At 45.2% G+C, this 15,837-nt stretch overlaps 1 protein-coding gene across 1 annotated transcript; it reads right to left on the reverse strand.

Moving 5' to 3' along the window:
* Positions 1 to 2,627: 2,627 nt before the first annotated feature.
* si:ch211-79k12.1 (uncharacterized protein LOC568891 homolog) lies at positions 2,628 to 12,151 on the reverse strand. The gene is made up of 7 exons (XM_035381830.1): positions 11,971 to 12,151; positions 10,214 to 10,332; positions 8,725 to 8,956; positions 7,395 to 7,549; positions 5,266 to 5,410; positions 4,629 to 4,770; positions 2,628 to 3,499 (listed from the first exon to the last, which is right to left on the reverse strand). The coding sequence occupies exons 1-7, from the start codon at positions 12,026 to 12,028 to the stop codon at positions 3,412 to 3,414; spliced, it is 939 nt and encodes a 312-aa protein (XP_035237721.1). The 5' UTR covers positions 12,029 to 12,151; the 3' UTR covers positions 2,628 to 3,411.
* Positions 12,152 to 15,837: the final 3,686 nt, after the last annotated feature.

The following is a 15,837-nucleotide window of genomic DNA, read 5'->3' on the forward strand; positions in this document are numbered from 1 at the left end:
CCAAAAGAAAAAATCCTCCAAATGAATTTCTCAATATTGCATTGCTCCTTGTTCCTAGCGAGGTGATTTGCTGTTACTACATCTACTGGAGTGGAACAACGAATAAAGAAAGAAAAAACGTTGTTAACTTTTGTAAAAAAAAACACATTTTTTAAAAAGAATAATAAAAAGATACACTAGTAATATGCCTCTCTCTATATTCAAATGGCCTTGGTATAGCTGCTCTATTCCATATGAACTTGTATTTTGTTGCGCGTATTTGGCTCCATCTAATGGCTGTAAAGGAAAACGGCAAGATGCGGTCTTTTATAATCTCTAGGCAATAGTTTTATGTTCTGTGACTTTTATATGGTTTCAAATACAAAGACAACAGGCTATGTTTCTTGTTGTTGGTTTTTCAGCGATGCACAAGTGAATTTGGGGGACTAGAATGTTAATCTTCAGAGGTGCCGGCCACCGTGGTGTGCATCGGCTCACAATGCCTCATTTTCAACACTGACACATTCAGACGGGTTCGAGCATCACCTCCCGTGTGCAAGACCTCCGTATGAAATTTGGCCTTTTATGGGACACGGCACCTTCCGGAATCCCGAAAACGCAACGAAGGGCGCGCACAGACCAGCTCCTGCACAGCAAGGCTGTGGATCGGAGCCAGCTGTACGCACGGGGGCTTTTGGCCCGGAACGACCGGCGCTGGGGCGACGCAGCCACCACCCCCCCCCCCCCCGGACATGCGCACATTCCGATAGGAGCTTGGCCCAACGTGAGCTGGCACGCCCTCGCACTCTGTGACAAAGTGACAATTCAGTGGGCTCCAGCGGGAGGACGAGTGCCGGGTGTGCCGTCCACGCAGCGTCACAAAAGCGGGCCGGTTAAGAGGTGAATCGCTGTGCATGTTTGCGCCCTTGCTTGGGGGGGGGGGGGGGGGACGTAAGAGAGCCTGAATCAAAGCTTCTCTGGTTTATATTCTTCTTCTTTTTTCTTCTTTTCCTTTTCACCCTGTCACTTCTCCCGTTTATTTGTTCCTCCCCTGCCATTAAATCAGGCTGTGTGTGCCCCCCCACCCCCACCCCACCCCACACACCCCCCACTCACCAGATGGGACAGCATTGGAGATTAATGAGGGGAAAGCACCTGCCACTCGCACTCTCTCTCTCTCTCTCTCTCTCTCCTTCCCTTCCCTCTCCCACTCATTTAAATGGGCTTTATTGGCATGGCAGTAATTTGAGTATAGACCAACAGCATGTGCGCTTGCACATTAAAACCAAAGGAAAACACATCCTGCAACAGCACAACCAGACATGAATATTAATGGTATGTGCATATGTATGTATGTCTGGACGTATGTACTGTATGTATGTCTGTATGGGTATACATTACATTACATACATACATACACACGTACAAACAAACACATTAATATTCATATCTGTTGTGTTATTGCAGGATATGTTTTCCTTTGGTGTTTATGTATGTATGTATGTTTGCATGTATGTATATGTATATATACATATACAGTATATTATATATATAAGATTAAAGCATAACTCTCATATTATCGCACAGCCCATGGCCAACAGGCCACATAATTAAAGACAGTACTCTCACTTTCATGCATCGTTACGCCGCACATTTTCTGCCATTTCATAGCACGATGGAGGATTTAATGCCTTCGGCAAGCCTGCGCCGTGCCGGAATTCCAGTAAAACTTTCCGAAGGCAGAGTGGCGAGCGCTCGGGCCGGCGAAGGGGAGAGACTGCGCGTCCCTTTAGCCTGCGCACGCATGCGGTCCGCTGCTGCTGCTGCTGCAGGCCTGCGCACGGACTGCCCGACCGCCAACGCGCACGGACTGCCCGACCGCCAACGCTCGCGGGCGCAGCGGCCATTAAAAAGGAGCCAGATAAGGAATGTTAATGGAAAGCAAAGAGGAGATGTGAATAATCATTTTAATAACATTATCTCCGTTGCGCTCTGCGGTGCGTGCAGACATTAATAGACTGTCATTGTTAAACCACAGTGTCTGCCATTATTAACGGTGGCCTCTGGTCAACCGAAACCTGGTAATAAAATCACATAAAACCGAACATAAATGCCTGGGACAGTCATAATGAAAAGAATAGTTATGATAGCTGTAATGGCAATGAACTGCAGTACCATGGTAAAGTTACGAAGCGGTAGAGGGGAAAATGAAGGAATAAAGCAGGGCACGGAGAACTTTCCTCCGCTTTGACTAAGCGCTGTGAGGACTGAAAGGCAACTAGGGCTGTAAAAAAAAAAAAACAACAAAAGTTTCAAGTTTGTTTCCCGCAAACTCGTTTCCTTCTCAAACGGCTATCAGACTGTCTCCAGCACGGAGCAGACAGGTACAGGTGACGGTTTTAAAGGTGAATTTGAGGTCATGGGGGGGGGGGGGGGGGGGGGGGGGGAATGTAAGACAACTGTGGACTGAAGAGACAGATGGAAGAGGAAGTTAAAAAAAAGTTGGATGTGCAGTAAATGTGAAGTAAAAATGAGTGTTCAGATAAAGCAGTGAACTTCACAATCAATCATGATCCATAACTGAAATTGTACAATTGTAAATGTATAATGCATTAAAGACACCTTACAAACAGAGGGAAGATGTGGAATTTAGCTTCAAATCAATTTTAATATGATAGACACATTAAAAGGTACAGAAAATAAGATATCTTTATAAAGAGTACAGAAAATATATTCTCAGTGCAAAGTTTAAAAACGACATCAATCAACAGAACCTCATCAATGACACCAGTTTTTGCAGATATGCTACGCTAACGCAGGGCACACGATTGCAGCGTCTCCTCAAAACGTTCGATAAAAGCGCGTGGCACACAGACCAAGCCTGCGGAATGATTTAACCGATGAAAGTAGCACAATTATATTTTTCGACAGTAAAAGTAACGTCATTTTTCCATAACCGCGCATTTTAAGAATGGCGAGTAAATGTGAGCAGATGCATCAGGGCTAACCTGCTGAGAAGTTATACAGTGAATTGCAACTCAAATTCCTGCCTCACATCATTTCATCCGAATGTGAATCTCATCTTTTGAGTTGTTAGATCGATACAGAGAAAATTACACACCTTTTGTTAAAGGACATTGTTGTCAGCCGCCGGGAATGGACTGCTCTCATAAAAAGAAGCATTTATCTTTCTCACTCATGTAATCTTTTATTCTTTCTTCTTGTCTCTCCACAATTTATCTAGTATGCAGTGAATTGACCCCCATATCTCAATGTGCCCCCCCCCCTTTTATTTTTCACTTTTCCTTGTTTCGTGCTAGCTCACTTTCAACCATTCCCCCCCCCCTTCCCAACCTCTCTCCATCCAGCTCCCTAGCTCCCTCTCTTCCCCCTTTTCTCTCTCTGTAACCATCTTTCCGTTCCTCTCCTCCCTCAGACCAGAGGCTGTTTGTCCCCGGTGGTGGACGGCAGGGACTCCGTGCTGGCCGTGTAGATGGGCTTTTTCTGGGACTGGTCATCGCTATGAGAGAGAGAGAGAGAGAGAGAGAGGGAGAGAGGGAGAGAGAGAGAAAAGGAGTGAAGGTGTAATTCCGGGACCATGGACCGGCCCGCGGGCAACAGACACCGAGACCTCACAACGGGGGGGGAGATGGAGAAAAGCTCACACTCGCCGCGCCACACACGCCAAACCTTGTTCGCGGCTAGCCGAGACGGAGAGAGAGAGAGAGAGAGAGAGAGAGACAGCGGGAGACAGATATCGAGCGATAGCAGGAGACAGAGGGAAGGAAAGGCAGGCCGGGCTCACGCTGTGTGTTCAGATTAAGCCCGAAGCCGGGACACGTGTACGCGCGTCTGGGGCCGTGCGGTCGGGCCTCACATTCGCGCGTCCCTTACGCGGCAGCTGGGAAAGGTTATCAGAATTAAATCTGGCAGTTTCTGACGTGCGGGACGCAGCCTGGGAAGGGCCAACCTGACGGACAGGCGAACTGGCTGACGGGACTGCACCGCTCGCCAGCGAAAGCAAGATAACAAGCATTCTGACACAAATTATCGCCCGCTGTAAAGGTACGCTGGAAATGTTTCCACCATAATCCTGTCAGAAGCTACAGTGCATTAAACCAATATTTGTCGATAAATGCCACGCGGAACTCAGAGACTATTGACTTTGCTTTATGACGAGGCAGGAAAAGACAAGCTGTACTTCCACCCTCTCTCTCTCTGTCTCCCAATACATATATATATATGTGTGTGTGTGTTTCTGTGTGTGTCTGTGTGTGCGCCTGCGCCTTTGCCTGTGTGTGTGTGTAAGTCTGTGTGTGTTTGTGTGCATGTCTGTGTGTGAGTCTGTGCGTGTGTGTGTCTGTGTGTTTCTGTGTATGTCTGTGTGTGAGTCAGTGTGTGTGAGTGTGTCTGTGCGCATGCCTGTGTACGACTCTGTGAGTGTCTGTCTGTGTGTGTGTGTGTGTGTGTGTGTGTTTGTGTGTGTCCATGTACGAGTCCGTGAGTGTGTCTGCATGAGTACGTGTGTACACGTGCACGCTCTCGTAGCAAGCACACACCCAGCTGAGCAGAGGCACGAATAAGGAAACCTCCACCAAGCGTGGCCCTCGGGCTGCCGTGTGAGGGCCCTGACAGGCAAAGTGACTTACATGGGCCCCTTGCTCTTCCTTGCGGAGGCCCTCCGGCACAGACAGACGGTCACGGACATGATGAGCAGCAGCAGCCCCGCCCCCGCACCTGAGATCATCAGTGTGAGACGGCCCTCGGTTGTGTCATACCAGGGGGCATCCTCTGAGGGGGAAGAAAAAAAGCGAAGACGCAAATATCGAATTCATTTATGCAGTGCCATCAACAACATAATTCTTTTCTGTCAGAGGCGTAATATACCTACTTCATTACTATTATGAATAATATCAGTGGGAAATTATGATTGAAAATGTACATTATTAGTGTCAACATTACTCAAATAAACAATCACTCAGTATATCATTTACATTAGCGCTAATACCACCACTTTCAATAATGACAGTATATAAAGCAATGTCATTACCGCTCACTGCTAAAGAAAGGCAATCAAAATAGTCATGAATTTTTATTACAGACGATGCAGCCCTCATAACTTGGGCTTCAGCCATCCACAGCCCGTAGGCATTCTCTCCATCTCCTGCTACTCCAAACCTCCTCAGGATAAGAGACTTTGCCCCATGACTGATCCCAAAACAGCTTCAGCCCATCCTGTGCCTGAAGTGCACCCCCCGAGCGCCCCCATCCCTCCCGGCGACTGACCCGGCAGCACCGTGACGGTGATGGTGCGGGTCTTCCTCAGGGTGGACACGGTGGGGTGCTGGGCAATGCAGGAGTAGCTCCCGCTGTTCTCCATCCTCACGCTCCTCAGCTTCAGCTTGCTGGAGGGCACCAGCCAGTCCTCCCCCTAGAGCAGGAGGAGGAGGAGGAGGGAGAAAGGGAGGGGGGGGAGGTTGGAGAGAAGGAACCAATGAGAAAAGAGGAGAGAGAGAGGAGAAAAGATTTTCATAATGGCCTGCATTATATGCTAACAAGAGACAGCCCTTGCATTAGACAGTAAGAGTTGGCAGTATGTGTCTGGCAGATGTATGTGCCCTCAAACAAGGAAGGCATATTTGTTCCTATAAAAATTCACTAGTGAATACATTACTCTGCCCACTGCCATTAACCCTTTGAAGAATAGATTTGTTGGAATGTTTTAGTCAGTGTTCTAGAACTCAGCTGTTTTCAAATACTACACTAGTAGTGATTGTTACATCATCATTAGAACATTCAGTTAAGAGCATTCCAATCACATACTTGTGATCATACACCTTACAGGGTTAAGAAGCGCACAAGATTGCAGATTTATCAAAGTAATGTTCGGTTAAAATTTGAGTTGGGAGAGGGGGAAATGGGAGGGACACGAGAAACGTGGACACGCGGAAGGCCGGGAATGGACAGGAACACGATGATATGGAACAGAAAACAAGAAACGAAGTCAGAAAACAACGGAGGGCATTGTTGCCATCCGACAGCTTTGGCTCCAGGACATCTTTCGCCTGCCAGTAAAGCCCATTTCAATTTGAATAGAATTGAATTAAGAGGATTTCGGTAAGGCCAGGGTTTGGCGGACTGCAGCGGAGTCCACGCAGATACTCTGACACAAGTCGAGCTCGCGTGTCAAGCCCGCATAGTTTGCTGCCATCTTGTGATGACGAAAAGGAAGTGGCTCTTCCAGCTTTAGCAATTGACATTTTTACAGTATCTTCATTGTTTTTACCCAGTTATAGGATCTGAACTAATCCATCATAGTTTAAGCCCATCAGAAATGTCCACTGCTCAACTGTACACGTCAGCAGTATCTGTATGAAATAAAGGCTAATTGACGGCTCAGACAGGGCCACACTCTACAGTTAAGGCCAGGGCCTAAGAGTCCCCAATCTTACCCGAAATTGGCCGGTGTGGGTGCAGGTTTTTTGTTTCAGACAGCACGTGACGACACCTGATTCAACAAAATTAACTAATCCTGGTCTTCAATCGAGGTGAAATCAGGTGTCTTAGAGCCGGCCCTTTTTGGGTAAGATTGGGGACCCCTTGGCCTGACCCCATGCGCCTCTGTTGTCATTTAACTTCCCAGCATCTGCTACATTAAACTTCACCCAGAGCTCAAGGTAAATCCGCAGTGTTCGTCAAGTTCAGAGACAGACAGAAGGTTGGCACCAAGGTGCTGAAAATTCCAACAGCCACTGGGGAGTTCGCACACACACACACACACACACACACACACACACACAGAGGGAAAATATTAGTTTAGACTAAACTCATTTAGACACCGAGGAGACGTGATACGCTTGAGCAAGTCTGCTTGCACAAAGAAAGCCCCACGAGGGCAGAACTCGAAAGCCTCCCGGTTTATCCGCCGCTCCCACCGGTCAGCGGTCCTGGAGGATTAACGAAAGACGCACCGAGATGAAGCTCCGCCTGGAGGAAGGCGGCTGTTTCGCGGAGATTAAAATTTATTTTCCATGACAGAGGATGAAAAAAGCAGAGCGCGGCGTGTAACATATGGAGCTGCTGGAACCCAAAGGGCCACTGAGCGGCCGCACAAATCTAAGCATCACTTCCTTTATTATTTTTTTGTATATGATACATGTACTTATTTTAAACTGACGATTATTACTGCTGTTCTATCACCCTTACTGGACCATTTATTCACATGTTTTAGTGTTTATTGCATATTATTTAATTACCACATTTACAAACGCATTTGCGGAGAGTGAATAAAAATGAAGTGTCTAATTTGAATTGGAAAACGAACGTGAGGTGCTGCCCTGGAACTGAGCTGAATCTTTCAGAAACAAAAATGGGCGGGGGTGGGGGGGTGGGGGCACATGGGTCTCCAGGCTCACCTCCTTCATCCAGGTAATCTCGGGGTCCTGGGAGGCCGAGACAGAGCAGCTCAGCTCCACGTCCTCCCCGAGCCGCACTCGGAGGTCCTGCTGCTGACTCATGTAGCGGCTGTAGGTGCTCACCCCTTCTCGGTGGACTGAGATTTCATACATATCTGTGGGGGGTGGGGGGTGGGGGGGTGGGGGGGGGGGGTGAGAGCAGGCAGGGGGTGGGACGACAAAACATTTTTAAATCTACAATTCAGTTACAGCATGTCAGCGCTTCAATTGTTCAGCCATTCCTTATTCCCGGCCAGGCAGAGAGAGAGGGCTGGAGTTAACTTGCATAGATTCGTCAACGATATGTACAGTAGGTACCAAATTTGATGGAATTTTTTCACAGATTCAATTTCGATTAGCGCTGATGAGATTTCACCAAGGGTTCATGCGCAAACAGTAAATATGCAAACAAACACGGAAACAAACAAGTGGAACGGGCAATCCACGTTAACAAATTGAGCAGTGAAACGATTAGAGTGATTTCTCTAATAAGGCGCTAAAGAGGTCTGAACTCCGGCTACGCCTGTCGTTCAGCACCTTGCCGTTTGCCGCGAGCTGCAGTATATTTTGTAAACAGTTTCATCGGCTGTCCATCAGCAGTCAGGCAGCCACCATGCACTGCCTGCTCGGTGCCAGATAGCACACAGGCCTTCTTTGTGCGACTGTGTTTGTTTCCCAGCACGCAAAGAAGCTTTCCCTTTGTTCTAATTTGGTTAGCATTATAATTTGTTGACTCTAATTAAGGGTGTGTGTAAGTCTGTAAGCCTGAGGCTGCTTCGTTGCCGGTGGGCGTTCAGCACTGTCTACGGGACAATCCTGGAGAGGAGATTTGTCTTTGGACTGAGCTCTTCTCTTTCCTTTCAATCTTAATCAACACCAGTGCAGTTGTTACTGAAGGTCAGAGGGCAAAAAAAACAGTAACAGCCACAAGGGTCTCTCTCTTTCCCCCTCCCTCCCTCCCTCCCTCTCTCCCTCTCTCTCTCTCTCTCCCTCCCTCCCTCCCTCCCTCCCTCCCTCCCTCCCTCCCTCTCTCTCTCTCTCTCTCTCCCTCCCTCCCTCCCTCCCTCTCCCTCCCTCTCTCTCTCTCCCTCCCTCCCTCCCTCCCTCTCCCTCCCTCTCTCCCTCCCTCCCTCCCTCTCCCTCTCCCTCCAATGGTTGTTCTCCCTTTCTGCCTCCGCTCTCACAACTCAGTCCTCTTGTCAACTCGTCCTACCCACACATTTCAATGGAACATAATATGAGACAGGAATCTCAATCTCTACGTGTGTCGTCGCCCCCCGACTCCACTCACAGTTCACAGGTATGTAGAGAGGCAGGGAGGAGTTGTAGGGGTAGGCGGCATCACTGGACACACAGCGATAGGGGCCCCCCATGTAGCTCTGAATGTTGTAGATTCTCAGAAACAGGCTACCCAGCTCCCGGCTCACGCTCACGCGGTCGAAGGGGCACCTCTCATATCCGTACCTCTCATATCCGTACCTCCCATATCTGTATGGTTGCACGCGGAACCACTTCTGCAGGTGCTGGGGGAGAGGGACGGGTGAGCACAGGGGACAGTGGTGTTTACACAAGACAAAATTTAACTGGTTGCTTGGAGAGGGCAGTATATTTACACAACGAAGTGAGAGACAACAAGCGGTATCTGCTCAAGTATAAGCTGTGTCAATATTCTAGGTGTTAGAGTAACGCAATATTCAGATATATTGCGCAGAAACATTTTATGTTAGAGTGGCGTCAATTCTTAAAGTTATTCAGGATAAAGGGCCACAGTGGACTGTAAGGTTGTGCTTTGCTTATTATTAACCTTCATTTAACCATGAAGTCCATTGAGATGATACTGTATATATCATATTCAGGGAGACCCGGCAAAAACAACAGCAACAAAAATACAAAAAGTTTTTATACTTTTTTCAGCATAAAAATGTTATGTTAAAGCAAACAGCATGTTAGTACACAGAGAATTCCTGTACGGAGTCAATTCATTCAAGCCTACAGAACATAATATACTACAGTGTAAAACGATTACATTACTACCACAGAATGTGTTGTGATTCAATACATAACGAACTGAAACCCTACAGGTTAACTCGCTGTGAGGAATTCCCCATGTGCTACAGTGCACTGTGTCGTCACTCAAAGTGCTTTTTACCATGATGCATTGTTGCATGTCTAGTCACAGCTGCTTAGTCACAGCTGTTCTGATTGCTGAAGACATCTTTTTGCAAAGTGCAACTTCAAAAGTAACAGTATGTTGTCAACCTATTTGTAAATCATAATTCAGTAATGGAGAATAATGTATTTTATAGAGTATTTGCTGTTTTGTGGTTGTCATTTGTATACCTGCCCAGGGACAACAGATGTAAATTAGCTGCTAGCTAACTGCTAGCAATTACCTTTTAATTGTGCACTTTCCCTGTAAAAATAAACAATAAAAATAGAAAAATAAATAATAATATATTCCAGGCAGGATGGATTTGTTGCTTAATGTTTTCATTGTTATAGGGTTGAGAAAAAACTAAGGAACTTACTTATTTACTCACCTATTTACATACTCATCTTTTTATGAGCACAGCCATAATACCTGAAACCTGTAAATTTTGTTTCACGCGCATCTTTAAATGGGTAATGGTCAGGAAATGTCAAAACCTAGATCAATGCTCAATTAAGTGCTAAATCAATTAAATGTTAAATCAACCAAACCTAATTCGCTTAGCTCATTAGGAATGAACAACAGCAGAGAGCACAGAGTCTTAGGAAAATACTGGCATAGCGGGCCCAACCTTGGAAAACCTCTCAAAGTAGACATCGGTCATGTTTGACTCCGAGTCAGACTGGCATTCCAGAGTCACCAAGTCGCCTTCCTCAACTGGGACCTCTGGTCCCTGCAGAATGAGAGACGCTGAGGGAGGAGGGAGGGGGTGAGTGAGAAAGAGAAAGAGAAAGAAAAAGAGTGAGAGAAAACATCAATAATATGTTTTTTGGCCATTGTCCTTTGGGGTGGAAAAAAACTCCACTGGTTTTTACCAAAATCTAAATGCACCTTGAAAGCGGAAGTGTGGGAGGGTGGTAAAGGTTAGCTAAGAATGCTGTGACGCAGTGCTTAACTCGCATACGGCACTCCTTTGTCCTCGGCTCAGCACTTCCTTGTTTACGTTTCTAGCAATGTTCTGAAAGGCAGGCACCACAAGCAGTACTTCACAGCCAAAAGCAAATACTGTTCAGTCACGGGAGTGAAACATTAATTAACTAAGGAACGGCAATGATGGTGATAAATGTTGTTGTTTTTTTGTTTTTTTAAATCCTGGGATGGGATTGAGCCGAGAATACATTACTATGCATTTTATTATTTGTAATGCGTAAAACACATAGCATGTCAATACTGCACCATTAACCCGACGACAGAGCGAACGGAGTCCGGTTATTGGTCAGATCGGTGCCTTTAGCAGGTGCGCTCATGCTCACATAGGACCACTCTGGGACTGACTTATTGGATCTCCAATGCCACCGCCAGCACTCCTCTTCATGAGTGGCACCCAGTCGCGCACCACGGCTTTCCTTGTTGCATTCCCAAAGGCCGAATGCAAATCGCGACACATATTAAAGCCATTTTTTAAACTTATGTGACACGTAACATAAAGGAAGACACACGGAGTTGTGTGATATACGGGGCCAAATATCACCGCACAGAGGCAATAAAAAGAGAGTGAAACTGACAGGAGTTACCATAGAGAAGACAAAGGATCTAAATTTAATCAACTGTACTTGACATTGAGACAGAAGGTGAGGACAGAGGGGTGCGAAGACTAAGATTAAAACAGTACAGAGATAGACTCTCATGCAGGTCAGCACAGACGAATAACTCCTGAGAAAAGCAAACATGTTTATGTAAAGTACAGATATGCCTCAGATTAATTCAGTATGAAGGTGCAACGAAGTGACTATAGGGTCTGGATCTGCAGAAGTAGGTTACTGTGGGAATAATATTTCTCAGACCCCAAATGACCTTTATTTGCAACAAAATCACCTAAGTCCATTTTGACCGCGGTTCACAACGAGCGTGATAAACAAATTTTAAAAAAAAATGTTTACCAGACAACAGTTTAAAAGAAAGCAAACAAAACAAAATAATATATTCATCGAGTGAAAAGAAAGAACGAAAGAAATAAAGGAACAAACAAATTAATTAACAAACAAGATAATTAACTTTAAAAACAAAGCGAAAGTCGAGAGGTTACAGCCTAACTTCCTGTAAAATTGCTCTTGATTTTTTTTTATTTTTTTTACCAGAGAGCTTGCAGGGGAATTCTACCATTCAACAGAACAGCAGTGGCACGGTTATAAGGAATTGTTGTGAAAAGGCAAATTATGTCGGGAAACGAGCAAGTAACTTACTGAAGAAAATAAATGAATCAACAACAAAAAGATGAGTGATACAATTAGATGCAGAACAAAGACAAAAAACAAACAAACGCACAAGCAGTGTTTAGAGTGATCAGAGTCGCTGTTATGATGTGCAAACTGAGAAAATTATATTTACCATAATTCCAGTGAGGGTACACAAGAGCCAGCGTCGCAAAAATGAAAAATCCCTTCATTTTTAAAAGAAATAAAATTAAGGGAAAAGGCTGTTTCAAAAGTATTCACTTAATCGCCGCTGTTTCCAAAACACTGTCTAGTTCTAAAAAATGACTTCGTATTCAACATTCGTCCGACTATTTATGACCGACACGTAGGCGTGGTTATCACAACGGCGTCCCCATTTCAAGTTATGGCAGTTTTGATTTCAGGCAAAGGTTATCATTTCTGTTAATCTATTTCACTGTGAATAGTCCTTTGCTATGGAAAATGGATAGCCTACAAATGTCTGTTTTATAATGATGGCTCGAGTTTGGAATTTAAATCAGTTATATTCCGTCAAAATTTTAGTTTTTTTTTTTTTGTTCTAAAGCCTCCAACTCAAGAAATTGTCCAATCACCAAGTTAGTTTTCTCCGTCAGCTGTTTCCATGCAAATGAAGTAGCCTAGGTAGGAGTCAATCCTGGCTGACATTAGCTCTCCAAATCGCGGAAATAATTATCAGGAAGTATGCAGATATGTCGTTGTTGCTAACTACAATTTCTAAATGGAACTCTACGGTATAACACAAATTATAATGTTTAGTGCAATCGACTGGGGTCAAAATAATACTTTTGTTTACGACGACCTTTTCCGATTAGTCTCATGTAGCCAATTCTGTGATATTTGGAGTATTTCAATTTAGCCCCATGTGTCATAAATTATACAGATTCAAACATGTTTGGAGATGGACTGTGGGTAGGCTACTCATCAGCGGCGTTTCTTCCCCCTCAAGCACAAGATCCAACAAATCACAAGAGCGTTTGGGACGCTGTCAAAGAAAACCAATTGCCCGCGGAAGCTGTTCAGCGTCAGCAGGTTTTGCGCTGCAGCTGTGTGCGTTACAGCGAAACGGCACCGACGCCTCTGTGGGCAGGTGACGGATAGAACACACGCTTGGAGACCTGCGGAACTAAAAGTGAAATATAAATCGTCTATTTTTACTTTCCCCGATGTCAGTGTATGAAAGAAGAGCCATAGCATAAAGCCTTATTGGCGATATTGCTCAACTTTTGTTAGGTTACACACGCAATTTATAAAGGGGGGTTAACTGCAGTCATTTGGGTTCTGGTTCTTGTTTTTGCCTAAAAGTCAGCAACCAATTCAACGCCAAGAAACCAGATGAGGTGTGTTTTCGGTTGCTACTCGGGTAACAACAGAAACCTGTACGCCGTGTGGCCCTACAAGGCAAGAGGCCACTTGTCTAGGAGGACGTAGCCTATGTGGTGTTTTGTGAAAACACCGTTCACTGAGTCTATTCAAAAGTAAAATAACGAATTAATTTAAAAAATAAAAAAAAATAGACTGAATACAATACAGCTACATGTTTACAACGAGGAAGTGCGATATCTTTTTCGCTTCCGTTGTGTATCCAAATATTCTGCTATCACATGTCAGACGCAACCGTAACGCCTACTGCATATCAGAGATGCTATTGTTTTTTTGTTTTTATCCTGCCGGCCGACTGAGACGGCGTATTATCACGCGAAAAGTCCCGTCTGGCTGGTTTTCTACTTTCTGTTTCGTCCAATCTCATTACATTGCATTACATTGCATTTCTTATCCAGCGGGTTACACAACTTTTTTTTTTTTTTTTTTTTTACATATCATTTGCATTGCATCCATTTCTACAGCTGGATATATACTGAGGCAATGCAGGTTAAGTGCCTTGCCCAAGCGTACAGCAGGCCCGCTGCACCTTTCTCTGAGTGGTGGGGTCAAGGGTGACCCCACAAACTCAGTAAACCCAAAATTTGACAAGCCCACCCAACAGAACCCACTGTGTGTTTACAGTGTGTAAACCCTGGTTTACCAGCCATCCATTTTGCTTATTCCTGGTCAGGGTCACGTGTGGCTGGAGCCTATCCCAGCATGCAGTGGGCGAGAAATACACCCTCCTGGGTAGGTCGCCAACCTATTGCAGGACCCACACACAATTTGCTCACACATTCATTCACATGGGCAATTTATAGACTCTCCAATTACCCTACACTAAAAAAAAAAAGGTACCATTCAGTACCTAGAAAGGTACAATCGCTTGTCACTAGTACCTTTAGAGGTACAGTTTTGTACTTGTACAGAATTTGTACCCTTGTGCACCTTTATTTCTGAGAGTGTACTGCATGTCTTTCAACTATGGGAAGAAGCCGGAGTACCCACTGGAACATGCAAACTGTGCACGGAATGGCCCCGGGTCAGGATTGAAACTCATCACTTTCTTGCTGTGAGGAATCCGGGACTTGCCAGTGATGACTGTGGCTGGTAGCTCCACAGGGCGATGCGCAGTTGCATTGCCCGGGGTATGGGAGGGCTCAGTTGGCAAGAGGACCGTGTTTCGTCCCTATCTAGCATTTCCGTCTCTATCTGGTTGATCAGTCGCCGGTGGAATGCGCGTAAAAGCCGCGTATGAAAGATCTTCCTCCGGCTCCAGTCGCTGCACGCTTAGCTGCAGTCTGGTGTAAAGAGCAGCAGATGTGCGTCACCATGTCTTCTTATATATAGTATATATATATATATATATATAAGCTTTATAATGGATGTATATATAGCTTTGTAATTAATGTATCTTCTTTAGTTCAATAAACCTTTAGTTGAGGACACAAGAAAAAAAACTCTACATTGGAAAAAAAACTTTTATTACCAGCTGTCAGAATCCGTGGGACAGAGGCAGTGATTTCTGGTGAGTACACTACTGAGGAACATGAGCGTACTGTGTGACCGTGAGGGAGACGGGGAAAGACGTGAGCAGACGGCAACTTAAAAAGGAGACAACGGACAAGGGGCAGAAATGACAACTGGCAAGTTTGAAAGGATCGAGCAGGGTGAAGTGATACAGTTTTTAACACGAGTGGGAATGTGTGACTGAAGCCTTCCTATAGCAGTACCTGTGGGGATATCACGTGTACCACCAAAATTACCAAGGCGCTTGGTGTTTTTAGGCCTTTGTCATCATCCACTAGAGGGCAGCATAGTTAAAAAAAATAAGACAGATTGCGGACATTCGCCAGTTACCAAATTGGTACATTTCCTCTGGTAAAATGTCCTTTGTGCTAATTTTGATAAGCCAATGTTTCTTGTGCAACAAGCTGCAAAGGAAACATAGAGGGTAAACGTATTACTCCGTTTGGATGATGAGTCACATGTTCGTTTCATTGCTTTATAATGCAGATTTGGCATATGCATTCCATGCCCAAACCCCTGCACAAAAAATATCAAGGAACAGATTAATTTAATTGATAAAATATCAGGTTACGTTAATTTTGTGGGCACATTTGTAAAATGACAAAAAAAAAAAAAGAGAACCATATTCTTATTTTTCTTTCACATGCATGCACAAATGAACAGAGAGCTGGGGTAATTTTGGTTCAAAGGAACACCCCCAAACCACCTGGCTGACTCCTCCTGTTGGGTTTCACAATGTGCCAAAAGGCCAGCGGCCCCAGACCACAGCAGCATCACGCAGGCAGTGAAGGAAGTGGGACATCCGCCTTTCATCACACACCAGCTACTCGCTCTTCTACTGGCTACATAAATCGCTATTTCACTGCTGACTTCTACACCAAAGGTCCTTCCTGGAAAACTACGCACTGCCTGTTGTTTTAACCCAAATCTCTCCGTGCTCAGCCACCATTTTAGTTCATCTTCCCGGTGTCTGGCAGGAGGAGCGGACTAACCCACTTCAGTTGAGGTCCACCCAAGATTTCTTTCTATTTCCTCGAAGGAGTTTTCCCCTTGCCACTGTCAACCTCGGTTTGCTCATGAGTGCCTTGGGGGGCTTGAGTGGGGCTTG

Source organism: Anguilla anguilla, chromosome 1 (genome assembly GCF_013347855.1).
Source record: "Anguilla anguilla isolate fAngAng1 chromosome 1, fAngAng1.pri, whole genome shotgun sequence".
In the NCBI taxonomy this organism is placed as follows: domain Eukaryota; kingdom Metazoa; phylum Chordata; class Actinopteri; order Anguilliformes; family Anguillidae; genus Anguilla; species Anguilla anguilla.

What these genes read in the sequence shown, in the direction of transcription:
- si:ch211-79k12.1 (XM_035381830.1), bottom strand. Translation starts at nt 12,028, where the DNA reads ATGAAGGGATTTTTCATTTTTGCGACGCTGGCTCTTGTGTACCCTCAC. An exon ending in GTACCCTCACTGGAATTATG is followed by an intron (nt 10,333 to 11,970) that starts GTAAATATAATT and finishes CTCCTCCCTCAG; the next exon opens with CGTCTCTCATTCTGCAGGGA. An exon ending in ACTTTGAGAGGTTTTCCAAG is followed by an intron (nt 8,957 to 10,213) that starts GTTGGGCCCGCT and finishes CCTCTCCCCCAG; the next exon opens with CACCTGCAGAAGTGGTTCCG.